Source organism: Lissotriton vulgaris, chromosome 3_1 (assembly GCF_964263255.1).
Source record: "Lissotriton vulgaris chromosome 3_1, aLisVul1.2, whole genome shotgun sequence".
NCBI lineage: Eukaryota > Metazoa > Chordata > Amphibia > Caudata > Salamandridae > Lissotriton > Lissotriton vulgaris.
Genome location: NC_141689.1, coordinates 1,850,506,075 through 1,850,520,707, shown reverse-complemented (window position 1 = coordinate 1,850,520,707; position 14,633 = coordinate 1,850,506,075). Strand labels below are relative to the sequence as shown.

At 42.2% G+C, this 14,633-nt stretch overlaps 1 protein-coding gene across 3 annotated transcripts in view; it reads left to right on the top strand.

Annotated features, from left to right (window-relative positions):
• FBXW7 (F-box and WD repeat domain containing 7) overlaps positions 1–14,633 on the top strand; it is a 786,853-nt gene that overhangs the window by 682,132 nt on the left and 90,088 nt on the right. For all 3 annotated transcript variants that reach the window (XM_086962297.1, XM_086962298.1, XM_086962299.1), the window contains one exon: positions 1,795–1,936. In XM_086962297.1, coding sequence (XP_086818423.1) covers positions 1,795–1,936 — 142 coding nt within the window. The remainder of the gene's footprint in view (positions 1–1,794; positions 1,937–14,633) is intronic.

Genomic DNA, 14,633 nt, shown 5'->3' with positions numbered 1-14,633 from the left:
AGGCCTAGGAGGATTCAAGAGGCAGATGCCTCCCTCAGTGCCCTCATATCTGTTGTCCAATATTACTTTTTACTCTCTCAGCAGTACCCAATCAGTTTAAGTATGTCATCAGCAAATGTGTCCCTGGAGCTACCCAACTCACTGGAGTAAGAGGAGTATGAAGAATGGTGATACTGACTTCTCCATTTCTTTGTGATTTGTCCACCTCTGCAGCTGTGAGGTGCATTTCTTGAGGAAAAATATGATATTCACTTACTGCCTCTTATGGCTCAATCCTGCTCTCTATCTCTTAATGTAGTCATTAAGTCCCATGAACTCTTTGAAGTCTGTAATCGGGTCCCTGGAGACATGTTGTGACCAGTGTCCTAAAGATGAAAACATTTATTTAACACTCCAGCTGTGTGCTCAAGGATCACATTGAGCCCTGTCATCATGTTACGACACCCATTCCTCTCATAGCACCTGACGGAAGTAACCTATTTCCACTTGGAGTGCATTACTACTGATGTCAGTTCTATAGAGACCCAATTTGCTCCCTCCCACTCAACCAAGAGGCCAAATAAAAGTTTTAGGCTGGAGCAACCATGGCCATCTCGCAGTCCCAACACAATTAAACAGAAAGCACAAAAGTACTGCACAAGTGGACCACATAGGGACGTCACATGGTGTTAGCACCCCATAGAGTAGGCAGGGGGAACACAACAGTCCATCTAGAAGCAAAGGTCTATCTACAAACAACTAGCAAATGTTGGCAACACTCTCTGTCCCCCAGTACACCTTTTACAAAGCACAGTCCATTACCCCTGGGGCATGGATTAGGCATCATAGCACTTGCGCATTGCCATTTCAATGTTTCGAATTGTTTTTCACTTTTTAATCCGCCCTTAAACAATCCTATAGTATTCTTAGCAGCCTTCTCAGCATTGACTGTACTGTTAGTCGTTAAGGCATTAGCCAGTCCCTTACTGCACTTTCCAGAAAACCTATCCTACCTAGGTTATTTGGTACAATTAATGTACCAAACAAGACTTACACAAAAATAGGAAAACATATCAACAAAGTGATGTCATCGGTATGTATGAACACATAGTGCTGCCTGCAAGTTTCCTAATAGAAGCGAAGCCAGTTCAATACTTGCGTCCAATGTCGAGAGTAGCAGTCCTATTAGCAGAGAGTGTTGAAATGAGAAGCTGCATCATATTGTTGACACGTTTTCCTATTTTTGTCTTTGGCACAGTAATTGTCCTATTTATATTAGTCAAAGTGAGATGACTCATGGGATAATGCATTGTTTTTATGATACATTGCCTCCCTTGGCTATTTTGATAGTCAATGAATTGGTGTTGCAGTTAAATCCTCCCTGGAAACTGTTTCCATTACTTTGATTTTCGAACAGTGAAGTATTTCTGATCTTTCTCTGGTAGAGATGGTAGGGCCTAGGCAACTGACTCAAAACCCCAATTACGTACTGTAAGTGAGTCATATGATTTGGAAAACTGGTTGATATGGCACGAAATGGCTGCCCTTAGAAGATTATGGTGTGTCTTGGTATTTGATCAATACATGAGTTTGGAAGTCTAACTTTTGCATCCACACTGCTTATGGTTTTAAAATGGCTTTAGCAGAGTAAAATGTAGAAGAGTGAGGAGCTCACCCCCGAAAAATGTGCAAATAAATTAAAAGAAATGGTGGGTCATACAATAGACAATACAATGTAGACTTTGCAAATATGTTCTGTCTCAAATTGCAAGCTGCCTTTCTAGTTTCTTATCATCTTGTTTCTTTGAACCGTAGTACGGCAGGATTGGTGCCATGCTCAGCCACGCCAACTACCTTTGGGGACCTGAGAGCAGCGAATGGGCAAGGTCAGCAGCGTCGCCGGATAACATCTGTCCAGCCTCCTGCAGGCCTCCAGGAATGGCTCAAAATGTTTCAGGTACTTTTTTTTCCCAGCTAAATTAGATGATTCATCCGTGAGGCACCAATTTCTGACAGTTTTTGTATACATGCTCCTGGCCTCTTGATTGTGCATTACCCCAATCAAATAAAGAAACAGCAAAATAAAGAAGAAAAATATGTTCTATTTTATCTATTTTAAATATGTTCTAAGATTATTAGTTCAGATTATTTTCAAGCACTGAGAATGATGAGTCGCAATATTAGTAAACTAAGATTTTTTGAGTTGTGTTCGGAAAATTATATAATTGTAGAGGCGGCTATCGTATTAATTTTGCCGTAACTGCACAGTACAACCAGTAAAAAAATATATAAATCCTTTAAACTGCATAAGTATCCTAACATTTCCTCTCCCTAACAGTCCAGAGTCGTTAGCACCAAATAACAGGCATCATTCAGGGCATACAGTCTGAACTAGAATCATCTGTCCTTAACTGATCGAAATGAATATGTTCATTAGGAGAGTAAACCCAAGAAAATGTGCCACAACTGTACTATATAACACAAGACACCTGTGATAAACCTGTAGATAAATACATATTAAAGTATGAGTCGTTAAAAAACTGACCATGCCTTTAGGTTTCATGGTCAGTGTAGATTTCTACATAAAGAAACAGAGGCTAATAAAATAAGCAAATTAACTATCGGATCCACCGTAGCCACAAATCCATTTAAGAAAATGTTTTAAAAAGTAGACTTGTGTTACCTGTGCATGGCTGTAGTAAATTCCTGTCAATGGTCGCTATATTCACCAATCATTCTAGCCATTACTCCTCAAGTAAAATATCTAGCAAGCAGGAATGCAGGGCCACTCCTGTCGATGGATACATTTGAATCTACCCGTCTAGCATTTTTAAGTAAAACAAAAAAGGCTTACAAAATTAAACAACCAACTTTTCCTACTCAGAACACTGACAATATATGTGCATGGTCTTATAAAAGCGAAAAACATATCTGCAAGGCTCGCGAGGAAGACTGGAAAGAGAGGAACATGGAAGGCATTTCCTTAGCCAACTAAAATGGAAGCACGTGTGATGAACTTCTGCAACTATCCAATGCCTGCTGGCAGTATTACTGAAACTGCGGTATTAATTGTGCCAAGGCTTCATATTTTGTCTGCCACTCCACGATTTGTGTGTTTCGCTGCCAAACATTGTTCATTTGAAAGAGAATCTTCCTTTTGATTTCATCTGTGGGAAGGCCTCTGTTGAAACATCACTCCACCATGCTCTTTGCTCTTGTTAGGTCTATATCCTTTTCCCCTAATAAACATATTTTGCCCATAAGCTCTGTCGATGAAGCACACATTTTCCAATGTGACATGGGAAGACCCTGGAATTACTTTCTTATTCCACACTTCTGTGGTGTTGAACTCTTCTGTGCCCTCAGCAGCAGAAGCACCTTACTTGATGAGGACAAGCTTGGGAAAAAAAACTCTGTTTTCAATCTTTGAATAGTCTTAAAAAGAGATAAACATTCTTTAAGTCAGGACTTGTCTTCCAAAACGTGTTATTCTTCTCTAACGGCAGTAACAAAACATTTAAATAGCCGCGTATATCGAACTCTAGGAGTCTTCCTTTCAGTTGGACTTTAAAATAGCTTAATAGAGTTGATTAAAACCCTAACACCACAGGACATTACCCACAGTCTGACTACCTACTGTATGATCAATAAAATCGTAGTGTGCGACCTATCAAAATGATGGCACGGTAGATTGAGGCTTATTCCTCTCAGCTAAAAATTAAAAAAACATCAGTGAGTAGTTAAAAAAAAAAAAAACATGTGAAGCAACAAGTGCTACCATTTGTTGGGCCTTTCCTGGGGTAGAAGACCTGACAATGTCCTCACACTTCACTCTACTGTGCACAGTACTGGTCCAGCTTGAGAGCAGGACATAAACCACATAAAGTCTTTCACATGCCAAGCCCATAAGCAAGAGTAGGTCAGAGGGTATACATGACCTTGTGCTTGGAATCAACTTCTACGGCTTCCACAAATAGGATAAGGTGAAATGTGGATCACATGAAAAGTAGTTCATGTGAAACTAGTAATTGCTACAGAACAACAGATGGTTACATTTAGGAAACACACCTGATTTCCAAAAACTGTACAATGTATCCAAAAGCCTCGTATGACTGATGGTAAATAAATTGGTGTTTATGCCCCTTTCTTCTACTGGCCAAAGAATGCTATTCAATAAGAACTTCACAAACCAGCACATTTCCCAGCTGTTTATATTTCTCTTTCATAGTGAACCACTGTAAGTTAAAGAATGTGCACTTCAGATATTTTATTGCTGAAAAAAGTAACCACTTCCTCTGTCAGTTGTTTAGAAGACTTTGCCAGAGGCTTCTAGCTTGTAGAGTACTGGTATATCACTTTCATATTTTTTTTTACTATTTCTATGAAGATATCTTTAAATGGCTTAATGTGAACAGCCTATTTTCTCTTGGCAGTGGTGAGATCTGCCACTTTTTTTTAATCAAAATGTATCACTGCTTTATTTTATTCTCTATGTAGAGGACAGAATTAATATATTTCGGTTCACAGACCAATCAATCAATCAATCAATCAGTGACACTTATAAAGCGCGCTACATACCCGTGGGGTCTCAAGGCGCTGGGGGGGGGGGGAGCCGCTACTGCTCGAACAGCCAGGTCTTCAGCTTCTTCCTGAAGGAGAGGTGGTCTTGGGTCAGGCGCAGGTCGGTCGGGAGGGAGTTCCAGGTCTTGGCGGCCAGGTGGGAGAAGGACCTTCCTCCTGTAGTCGCTCTTCGGATGCGGGGGACGGCGGCGAGGGCGTGGTTGGCTGATCGGAGGTGGCGTTTGGGAGCGTAGAAGTTGACTCGGCTGTTGAGGTAGCTCGGGCCTTGGTCGTGTAGGGCTTTGTGTGCGTGGGTGAGGAGGCGGAAGGTGATTCTTTTGTTGACGGGGAGCCAGTGAAGGTCTCGCAGATGTCCGGAGATGTGGCTGGTTCGTGGGATGTCGAGGATGAGTCTGGCTGAGGCGTTCTGGATCCGCTGGAGTCTCTTCTGGAGCTTGGCGGTGGTCCCGGCGTAGAGGGCGTTGCCGTAGTCCAGTCGGCTGGTGACGAGGGCCTGGGTGACGGTCTTCCTGGTCTCGGTGGGGATCCACCAGAAGATCTTCCGTAGCATGCGTAGGATGTTGAAGCATGCCGAGGAGACGTTGTTGACTTGCCTGGTCATGGAGAGGGAGGAGTCCAGGATGAAGCCCAGGTTGCGTGCATGGTCTGTCGGTTTGGGTGCGGTGCCCAGGGCGGGAGGCCACCAGGAGTCGTCCCAGGCGGAGGGAGAGGAGCCCAGGATGAGGACCTCCGTCTTGTCCGAGTTCAGTTTCAGGCGGCTGGTCGTCATCCACTCGGCTACCTCTTTCATCCCTTCGTGCAGGTTGGCTCTGGCGGCGGCGGGGTCGTTGACCACCCACCCACTCCTTAGGATCACCATACAATATTAACTCTACTTTTATCTAACAACTGTTCCTGACATGACTAAGTGACCGTGCAGTACTCTTCACCATGCATTTTCATGACTCTCCAGTGAAACCTTATTTTATTATCAGAATTGTATATCTTATGCCGCTTTCTTTGTACATTATACTGAAGGCATCCTGCCACGAGAATTCAAATGCTGCTAAGTCATGCATTATGGCTACATATACAACCCATTGTCTGTTTAGCAGCTGCATTTAGCAGTTCTCCTCTGGTAGCTCCAGAAAACACACGGGTGTCTCGTAGAGTCCTGCTCTTTAACTGATCATGATTTTGAAAACCGTAGTCTAACGCTGTCAACAATCACATTCAGAAGTTTAATCTCAAGGAAGGTACTAATTCCTGTTCAAATTTAAAAACATAGTCTTCCTCTGCCCTAGAATTGTGGCTCTTTTGCACCTTAACCCCTTGTATGCTGATGACGAACCCCAGCCGTCATGCACTACGGTGCTCGTGTGCTGATGACGGCTGGGGTTCGTCATGGCCCGCCCCTGTTCTTTTGTTTACCGCACAGCGGCGGAAACGGGCCAGCAGCGAAGGGGTTAATTGAGTTTTAGGTTTGTTGCCATATTTCAGTTCCAGATTTTGCATGCTGAAATACATACTTTAACATAGTATCTACAGATTTTCAGATCACATACTGTTTATGTGAGGGGTAGAAAGTGCCTTTAAGGGATTTGGAAGCAGATCACCTTTGGTATGCAGAAGCACTTTGGATCACCAGTTCGAGGTCTGAGAGCGAGGCATGGCTCGAACATGGTGCAGGCAGAATATCTAGGTCTTGGTCCAACAGAACAATTCGGCTAAAATATAGCTGGGCCAATTATACCAGGCAATGAACTTTGATTTCCCTATTCATGTTTTTGAGACCCAAAAACTGTTGTTTTAAGTTTCAACTTTTCAGGTTTAATATATGTGTCACATAATGCAGTAAAAGAATCTAAGGTGCGAAGCAATTTACTTTCAATTTGAAAGCGTCTTTATTATATATTTGCAATATGTTTAATGGATAATTTAAATGCCAAATCTTTTGATGTGTTGGCTTGTGCTATGGCTCCCGGAGTTAAGCCAGACCAGACCCGTGGCTAGCTCTAGGTTTGCTTGCTTGCCTACCTCTATGAGCCAGCAGTGTGCATGCTAAAAAAAGAAATGAAAACTTGTCGCTATCCTGCCCTGCAAAGTGACTGCAGGCGGTGGGTGGTTTGTAGGCGGCTAAGTTGCACATGAAGACCAACGTCTAGGGAGGAAGTAGTGTCCGCCCTGGTAGGCAGAGGAGAGTTAGCTAACGTTCATCCAACACACCATCAACAGGTGCCCTACAAGTCCAGCAATCCTACATATATTGTAAGTGACATGATTAGGGTGACCAGATTCTCAAAACAAAAAACGGGGACAGGTCATAAACATAGAAGTAGGACTACGGTTTGCAGTAACCGTCGACATAAAAGTAGGATTATTTAACAGCTGTCATAGACATAGAAAAGGGACTACAATGACCGCTCCCTCCACAGATCGAGTGGGCACTGGCTATGCAGAAACTGTAGGTTGCGAAGGAAACTCACACTGTCACAGGCTGTTTGAGCAGGACCCTCGGTGTACATATATCTGTGAAGGAAACTTACAGTGCCACTATCTGTGCTGAACCTGTACTGTATAAGAGAAACGCGCACTGCCACTGCACATGCTGCCAGGCAAGTGTGCGTGTTTGTGATGCTTGCATTGGTGCTGCGTGCATTGTACCTGCTCTCTACAAGACAGGTGCTTGCCCCATCACTGCCCGTGCTTTCGCTGGTGTGTATATGTGGTGTGTTGCAGCCTGAGTGGAATAAATTTAGCGGTGGGGGTATCAGCGCAGTTCACACGAATGCCCCTCAGGTGAAAGGGTTTAGTAGATATGTCACCTGTAGGATTAGGAAGACCTGTGTTGTTATCCTGGCTGTCCTCACTGGACCGGATTGTGGGATCCTACGCATGACTTGCTCTTATGTACTTTTTTAAAAAAAAGGGCAGGATGTAAGCAAGCACAGCGTTTGAACATAAGCATGATGGAAATTATACAAGATGCAATCTAATTCCTCGCCGCATACTTTGGAAGCAGAAGACTGGCGCTGACAAATGTAACTTAATTTCCTTTTCTGTGCCTCAGTTCACAATGTGGGCTACTCGAGAACATTTATTAATTCATTCAAGAGGTTTACACTGTATGTCACATAGGGAATTCATGGGTGTTCTGTATACAGAATATGTAAAAAAAGAAAGCCAGTTTGTATTGGTGTCACAGAATGTGCACTCATCCACTTGCATGGTGTTCTCCCTACAGGTGTATGCCTCGGCTTAAGAGTGTCCCCACCAGTGAATCCATCATGCATTATATTAATGTGCAGATAAATTCCTCAGGTGGTAACCATGTTTAGGTTGAATTTGTAAAGTACAATTTGGGTAAATGTCCAAAGGAAGATGCACAAAACTTTATAAGGAGCATCAGTTTGCAACACTTTTTTTTTAAAGCGCTTCAAATCATCACATTATTCAGGTCGACCAGATGAAAGTCATTTGTGGGGTGGCAGAAAACCTCACCGAACATCCCTGACAAAATGGGCAATTAAGCTGAGCAAGTATACGTTATCAAAGGAGAATATTAGTGTTCTCAGTAGCGACCTGTTGTTTAAAAGTCTATATTCCCAAAAATGCAATACCCACTCGTTCCAGTAAATTATATCTTACTTTTTTCCTCCTAAAAACGGAAAATGGCTGAGCAGTGTATTTACAGGTTTGACCACTAGACCTATGTCGATTTCCCCCACTATTCCCCTGTCTTCCTCCCCCCCCCGCTTTTCCTGATCAGACTGATGGACTAAGATTAACGTCAGCTTCTCCCTTTCATTGTCAGAGACTTTTGAGATCCCTTAACTGCAGAGACTTGTGTTTACACCAAGTACCAGACCAGTATTAGTAGGCGGTCACAGCAGTTAAAAGGCCCCTGCGGTGCCGCAAGCAGGGCGCGAGGATTTGTTCTAATGTGCACATGAGGCCTGATTAACATCTTTGCAACATGCCTGTGGGGGCACCTCTTGGAAGTCAGCAAAAGTACGTAGGTGGCGCTGCGTGGACAAAGAGAAGGGAAATCCAGAGAGAAAATGTCTCTCTTCAAAGGATTTCCCTTCCTGTTACAGCGCTCACCTCAGTGAAGTCACACGCAGTGCAAATAGAGCATGTGGCCAATCGGACTAATGAAAAACCGGGACATTTGTATGTATAACCCGGACACTGATCGAAAACGGGGACATTTGACTCATTTGGAGAAAAGTGTCGGGACACGGGGACACTTCTCCAAAAACGGGGACCGTCCGGGGAAAACCGGGACGTCTGGTCACCCTAGACATGATGCCTCAGGCAAGAGGTTGCACAGAGAGAAGCCAAATGGTTATCAGTAGCATGCAATGCTTGACGGAATGTGTATGTTGTACATTCTTTTTCTTTAAACTCCGCTTGAACCTCAGTTCATGGTTTTAAATGGAGTCAGTCCCGCATATGGATTGTTTAGCCTTGTGGAGGCAGCATAGGACCTAAAAAGGTGCAGTTGAGCTGAATGCTCGCCCACTGCGGAGGGATATGTAATACTGAGCGATTGTGAGAGTTTGATCACTGCGGAGGGATATGTAATACTGAGAGAGAGCGCCCCTGTCCGAGAGGAACGCGAGAGGCTCCGCCCACAGCTATCCTCTAGTCTAGTCTGTTAAATAATGCACATTATTTAGCACAGGACGAGGAGGGGCGCGAATAGCTGTAATTGTTTGTTCTTTCCCCCGAGCCCCTGGGGCGGGTTGCCTTTACTGTGTCCCCGGAGTGGGCAGGCGGTAGTAGCTGCGCAGTGCGGGGTCCTTCCGAGTGACTTGGCCGAGCACGTTTTCTGGCACGCTGCATCTGTGTGCGCGAGGCGCCGCCGCGCTTCCCGCGCTCCCTCGGGATGCATTGCACTCCACACCTGGGCTTCAGTGCAGTCCTCCCAGGCTGTGGAAAGAAAACGTGTTTTTTCTCCAACCCCATCCCCAAGCGGCTTGTTCTGTATTTATAGAACATCAGAACATCCCCCTGACGTGGCGCTGCCGATAATGAAGTGTTTGGCGTGGGTGGGGGTGTGGCCGGGGAGGCACTGCTCTCTAGTAAACAGTCGTTACATGTTCGTGTCAAATGATTTACACAGAAAACATGCTTTATTTAAAACACAATACTTGTCCGGCGCTCGTCCTAAATGAGGTGCTGTGATTTACGCTTGCTGTGTTGACTGAGGACTAGCGAGAGATAAATTGGATTTATGTGAAAATGTATTTTAAGAAAATGGTTTTAGGAAATTAAAGGCAATGGCTGGCCAGGTTGTTAATGGCTTGTCTCGATTGCTGCCGTAATAAGTCTCCCTGTACTGAACCCAGTGGCTTTCTTCCACGCAGTGCATCTGTCATAGTCAAAGGAAAATGGAAGCCTGCATTTGACGTGATAAATGACAGTGTTCTTTGTGAAAAGCATCCTCCTTATTATTTCCATCACACAAGTGAGGAATCCTTTTGTGATTTTGTGATTTGATTTCCAGACTATTAGTGTATTCTATTCGTGCTTTCGGTTTCAAGCCATGTCTGTGTTGTTGGGCAGGCGTAATTCCCTATAGTGTGCCGTAGTTTACACCGAGGTTGTAATTTCCTTTTGAGGTTGTCCAGAAAATGGTATGTCTTAGTCCCTTTTTATTGCAATCGAGCCTTTTTTTGTTGTTGTTTTTTATATCCCAAAAGCTTTAATTTGTATGTTGTGAAGTGAAAATATGGCCCTGGTCTGTAGACTTTGAGAAACAAGCAGTGGTTTCTTCTCAATAATTCTTTTGTAAACTATACATAGCGGACCACTGATGTAGCCATCTGTTTGTAACCTAGATGCCTAGTAGAGAATTAAAGTTTCGTTATATACATTTAATGAAAAAATACCCTAAAACAAGAAAAGGTGGGCAAAAGTTGTGGGGGGGATAAAACATACATATAGTAAAGATTTTAAACTCCATAATTAAATACATAATTGTGAGAGTCCAGCGTACACGGCAAAGTATATTGAGTAAACATTACATTAAAAATAATGCTCACACGCTGACATTGCGTCTTCCCTGAGTCTAGCATTAAAGGGCCATAAGACTTGCCATATGTCTATTAGAGCTCAATGTTCAGTTGAGGTGCCCGCTGTCTGCCTGTTTTCCCCCTTCCTGCCTTATTCACTCAATAGAAGGTAACAGATGGTCAGTCTTCTGCTTTTATGCTTGATACCTAAGGAACGCTTTGCCAATGTGTTGGTAAATCTTGCACCAAATTCTGCTATATGAATGTGGCATGGTTACTTCTATGCTGTCTTGCTTCGGTATTGTACAGCGATGACTAAGCACACTGTCCCATCAAAGGTCCCAGCTGTCCATTGTTTAAGCAAATGTGCAGTTTTTATGCTAAATAGTTGCCTAGCGTTCTGACATAAAGCGTTCTATATTTTATGCAAATGATCTGCATTCAGGAACACATGAATATAACATGAGGATCAGAGACTCTAGCTTTAACATTCTGGTTCAGGTTATCCTGATGGAACTAATTCTCTTTACAGAAGGTCAAACTTGGCTGGCAAAAAAACAACTAATAAAGCACTACTAAAGTTTTCACATGTTTGCATGCATTGATAAAGGATTGCAGACTTACTGCACCCAGTCTTTGCTTGCACATTTATTTCAGGGCAAGATGAGTCACCCTGGCAGTATGGCTTTGGAAAGCATTGTGCCAATGTTAAAGCTTGGCAGATTGTTTAGAAATGTTACTCACCTAATATTCTTTCATTTGTACTCTCTTCCTAAACATTTCCTTGAATGAATTCACATCACAACCTGTAAAGTGTCATTTATATCCTGTAACTTTGTAGTCAAGTTAATATTTAATGTACTTTTCCTCTTAGTTACGGTTTGAAAATTAGACTGATGAATGGATTACCTCTGAATGGACACAATGGAGTTATTTTATTGTCTGTTTAGAGTTTTGGAGTTAGTGTGGAGATGCACAGTAAAAGGTAATACGAGGACAGGAACACTAGAATAATTGTCGATTACTGTTCATTTGGAGAATTCTTTTTATCTTCTGTTGCTGGTTATGGGGACATTGACACCGTCATCTGTTACGCTGGCGGTCATGTGGACATTGGCATTGTCATCTGTTGCTCTACTAGCCTTGTTCATATTGGCATTTACTTGTGTTGCAAGCCATATTGACATTGGAACTATCTTCTATTACTGTACCGGCTGTGTACAATTGGCAATATTATCTGTTAAACTGCTCACCTTTTGTAGATTGGTATTACTTTCTTTTGCTGTAGAGATTACCTTTGTTTTTTGTTAGCGCACTCACTTTGCTTAGCCTTGGGGGAAGTGACATGTCGTGTGGCACCGACTTTCTGAAGCCTTGCATCTCTTACTGTGCATTTGTATTCACATGAAAATTAAGTGTTGTAGCCAAAATCGACCTCATTTAGGTCCAGCCTAACCTGTCTGTCTGTTCAGTCCTACTTCAGAACACAGTAGCTATGCTTTTTTATTTAAAGGATGAAAACCCCTAACCCTCTAGAAGCTGCATGCTCCATAATTTGGAGCATGCTACTTCTAATGTCTTTGGTTCATGGTGGGCTTCTGTTGGGAGATCTTTAGTGGGATTAAAAAGTGTTTATTCACATTATTGGATTGAGTTGGAGCATAAACTCTGCAAAGGTTGAAGCTCTTTCGGCAGGTGAGACTATGCAAGAGACTCCAAGTTTAACAACATTTGAATGATGTTGATTCATCATTTATTGATTCCTTCCATCTTCCTTGCACACGAATCAAACCTAATGTGCAAGTTTTAGTTATGCCCTTTTACCCATTTTTGTTTTTCAATGTACCTATAAAGACCATATGGAAATCAGGTCTGAACACAAGGACAATTTGCTCAAAAACCCTGCTCTTTTGAGAAGGCAAATTAAGAATGGAGTCTGTACTCTGCTTGGTTCAGACATGCAGAGTCAGTGAGGTTTGATACAAAACATACTTTGTCTTTTAAATTGCTATTGTCTTTGTAAATTTGCAGCCCAACAGTGCTAATTTCTTTGTCAGTAAATTGAAATACACAGATTTAGGAGATTAAACTACAAGAGAAAAGGATAGAAGAGGCAAGGAGATTGGTTCAGTCATAAAAATAACAGAATCCTGAAACAGGCTCAATGATTGGGTTCTGATTTTAGTTCCCACACAGTATACATACAATATTATAGGTTTTAAGAAATACTTTTTTGAGGCTGTTCTGAAGTCCCTGTGTAGAAATATACTGTGAAGATTCCCTTTAGTACGGCCACCAACCATGGTCTTATGGTGCCATTTTGAATGGGTTTCTTTTGCACACGTAGGAGGATCTCCCTTCTAACAAAAGATGGAGCTGCAAGATGGGAATGTTATATTTTGGGAAGAGTAGTGTTTAATTATTTTGGAAAGAAAGATCCATCCATAAGTTAGCTAATCAAAGTTACTACTACCTGGCAGACTTTTTATTGTGAAGTGACTGCAGCAGTGTATTCTAGTAACCTTGAAGATCACTTATCTTTCTATATGGTATTTCTGATTTGCAGGAACTATCGCAAAGGTACCTCTGGAGATCTCCACAATTGTAAAGAATAGCAATTCCACCCATATGCGTTCAGCCATTAGTACTTTGGCGGACACAGTGAATGTAATGGAGTCAGATCGCCAGATATCAGGCAAGCCCCGTTTGTTATTTTATTCAATAGTTGGGAGCTGTGGATGGGAAGGGATGGTGGGTGTATGGATAGCTTAATTTGATTAAAATTCCATAGAGGACCACTATGACTCCATACTCTCTTTAAAACCTTATTTGCTGAATCATAGTGGTAAAGTTGTCAGATTATTAGAATGTTGACAACAGAGAACCTTGTCTCCATGATTTGAATTTTGTGCCGACCAATTTGTTCCTAGCTTGCCAAGGTTTCTTTTGATTAATTTATTTACACTACTATGTGAGTAACCACACGTCACAAGTCAAAGATTTTCTGTACTCCTATGTGTCTACTATATTTTAGAACATTACTTATGTTGAAGAAGATGACATGCTATTTCTTGAACTAGCTAATAGACATGAAACACTAGTTGTGGCTAACTGTTTTGCAGAGTTAAAAATAAATGTATAAAAAATCAACTTTGATGGGAATAAACTAGGTACACACAGTCAGTATTTGTTTTATCTTTATCACTAAACACCCCTTCATTGTTATTGGGCCCCAGTGAAGTTAGTTTGTCAGCCCTACACTCATTTACTTCATCAAGGTGGTTCTCTGTACTCATCTAAGTTTGTTTTGTCTGCCATGTGACCTGGGAGATACTTAATTTCTTAGACCTCGAGCAGTCTATATGGAAAAATGTTATAGTAAGTCTGCTATCAGGAGTTATTTATGACGGCCAATACCTTATTCTCACTCATAAAATGTATGTAGAGCAAGGCACGTGCCATGGCATTTCTAGGAAATTATTTTCTAGAGCTTTGAGTAATAAAAAGGGAACGTGATTCCCCCTCCATACTTGTAGTAAATGCTTGTGTTGATTTATATTTTCATGGCTGAAGTCCAGTAAATGAAAGGCTATTAAGGAACTTAATTGTTCAGTGAGTTGTTCTCTTATGCTCATAGCGCACTTCCCTTTGGATTCTTTCCCAAATCCTACGAAAGTTACCTGGGGTCCATTGAAATTAACTGTGTCAAATGGATCCAGCAACAAGGGGTCACCACATACTTAATTATCTCCTTGGAAAGGGAATGACCCTAGCGCCAACAGTGACTGCTTCCATTCTAAGTGGAACTCGTGTGGCAGTGCTCAATAGAGTGAGTGCTTGTACTACACAGTAAAGAATATTCCTTTTTTGTTTCTAATACTTTTTCCAAAGGATTTTGAGTCATGCCAGTAGTAGCAGCGTACTCGGAGCATGCTGGCGATTTACAAATATCTAGAGCCCTGATGATGGAGGAGTGCTTCTTGGAATACCTTGTTTTCATATGCACCCTCGTGGCAGTAGTGGCTGACATTGCACTGGAAACCTAGTGTATTATTCTAACTCATCCCTGGAAAG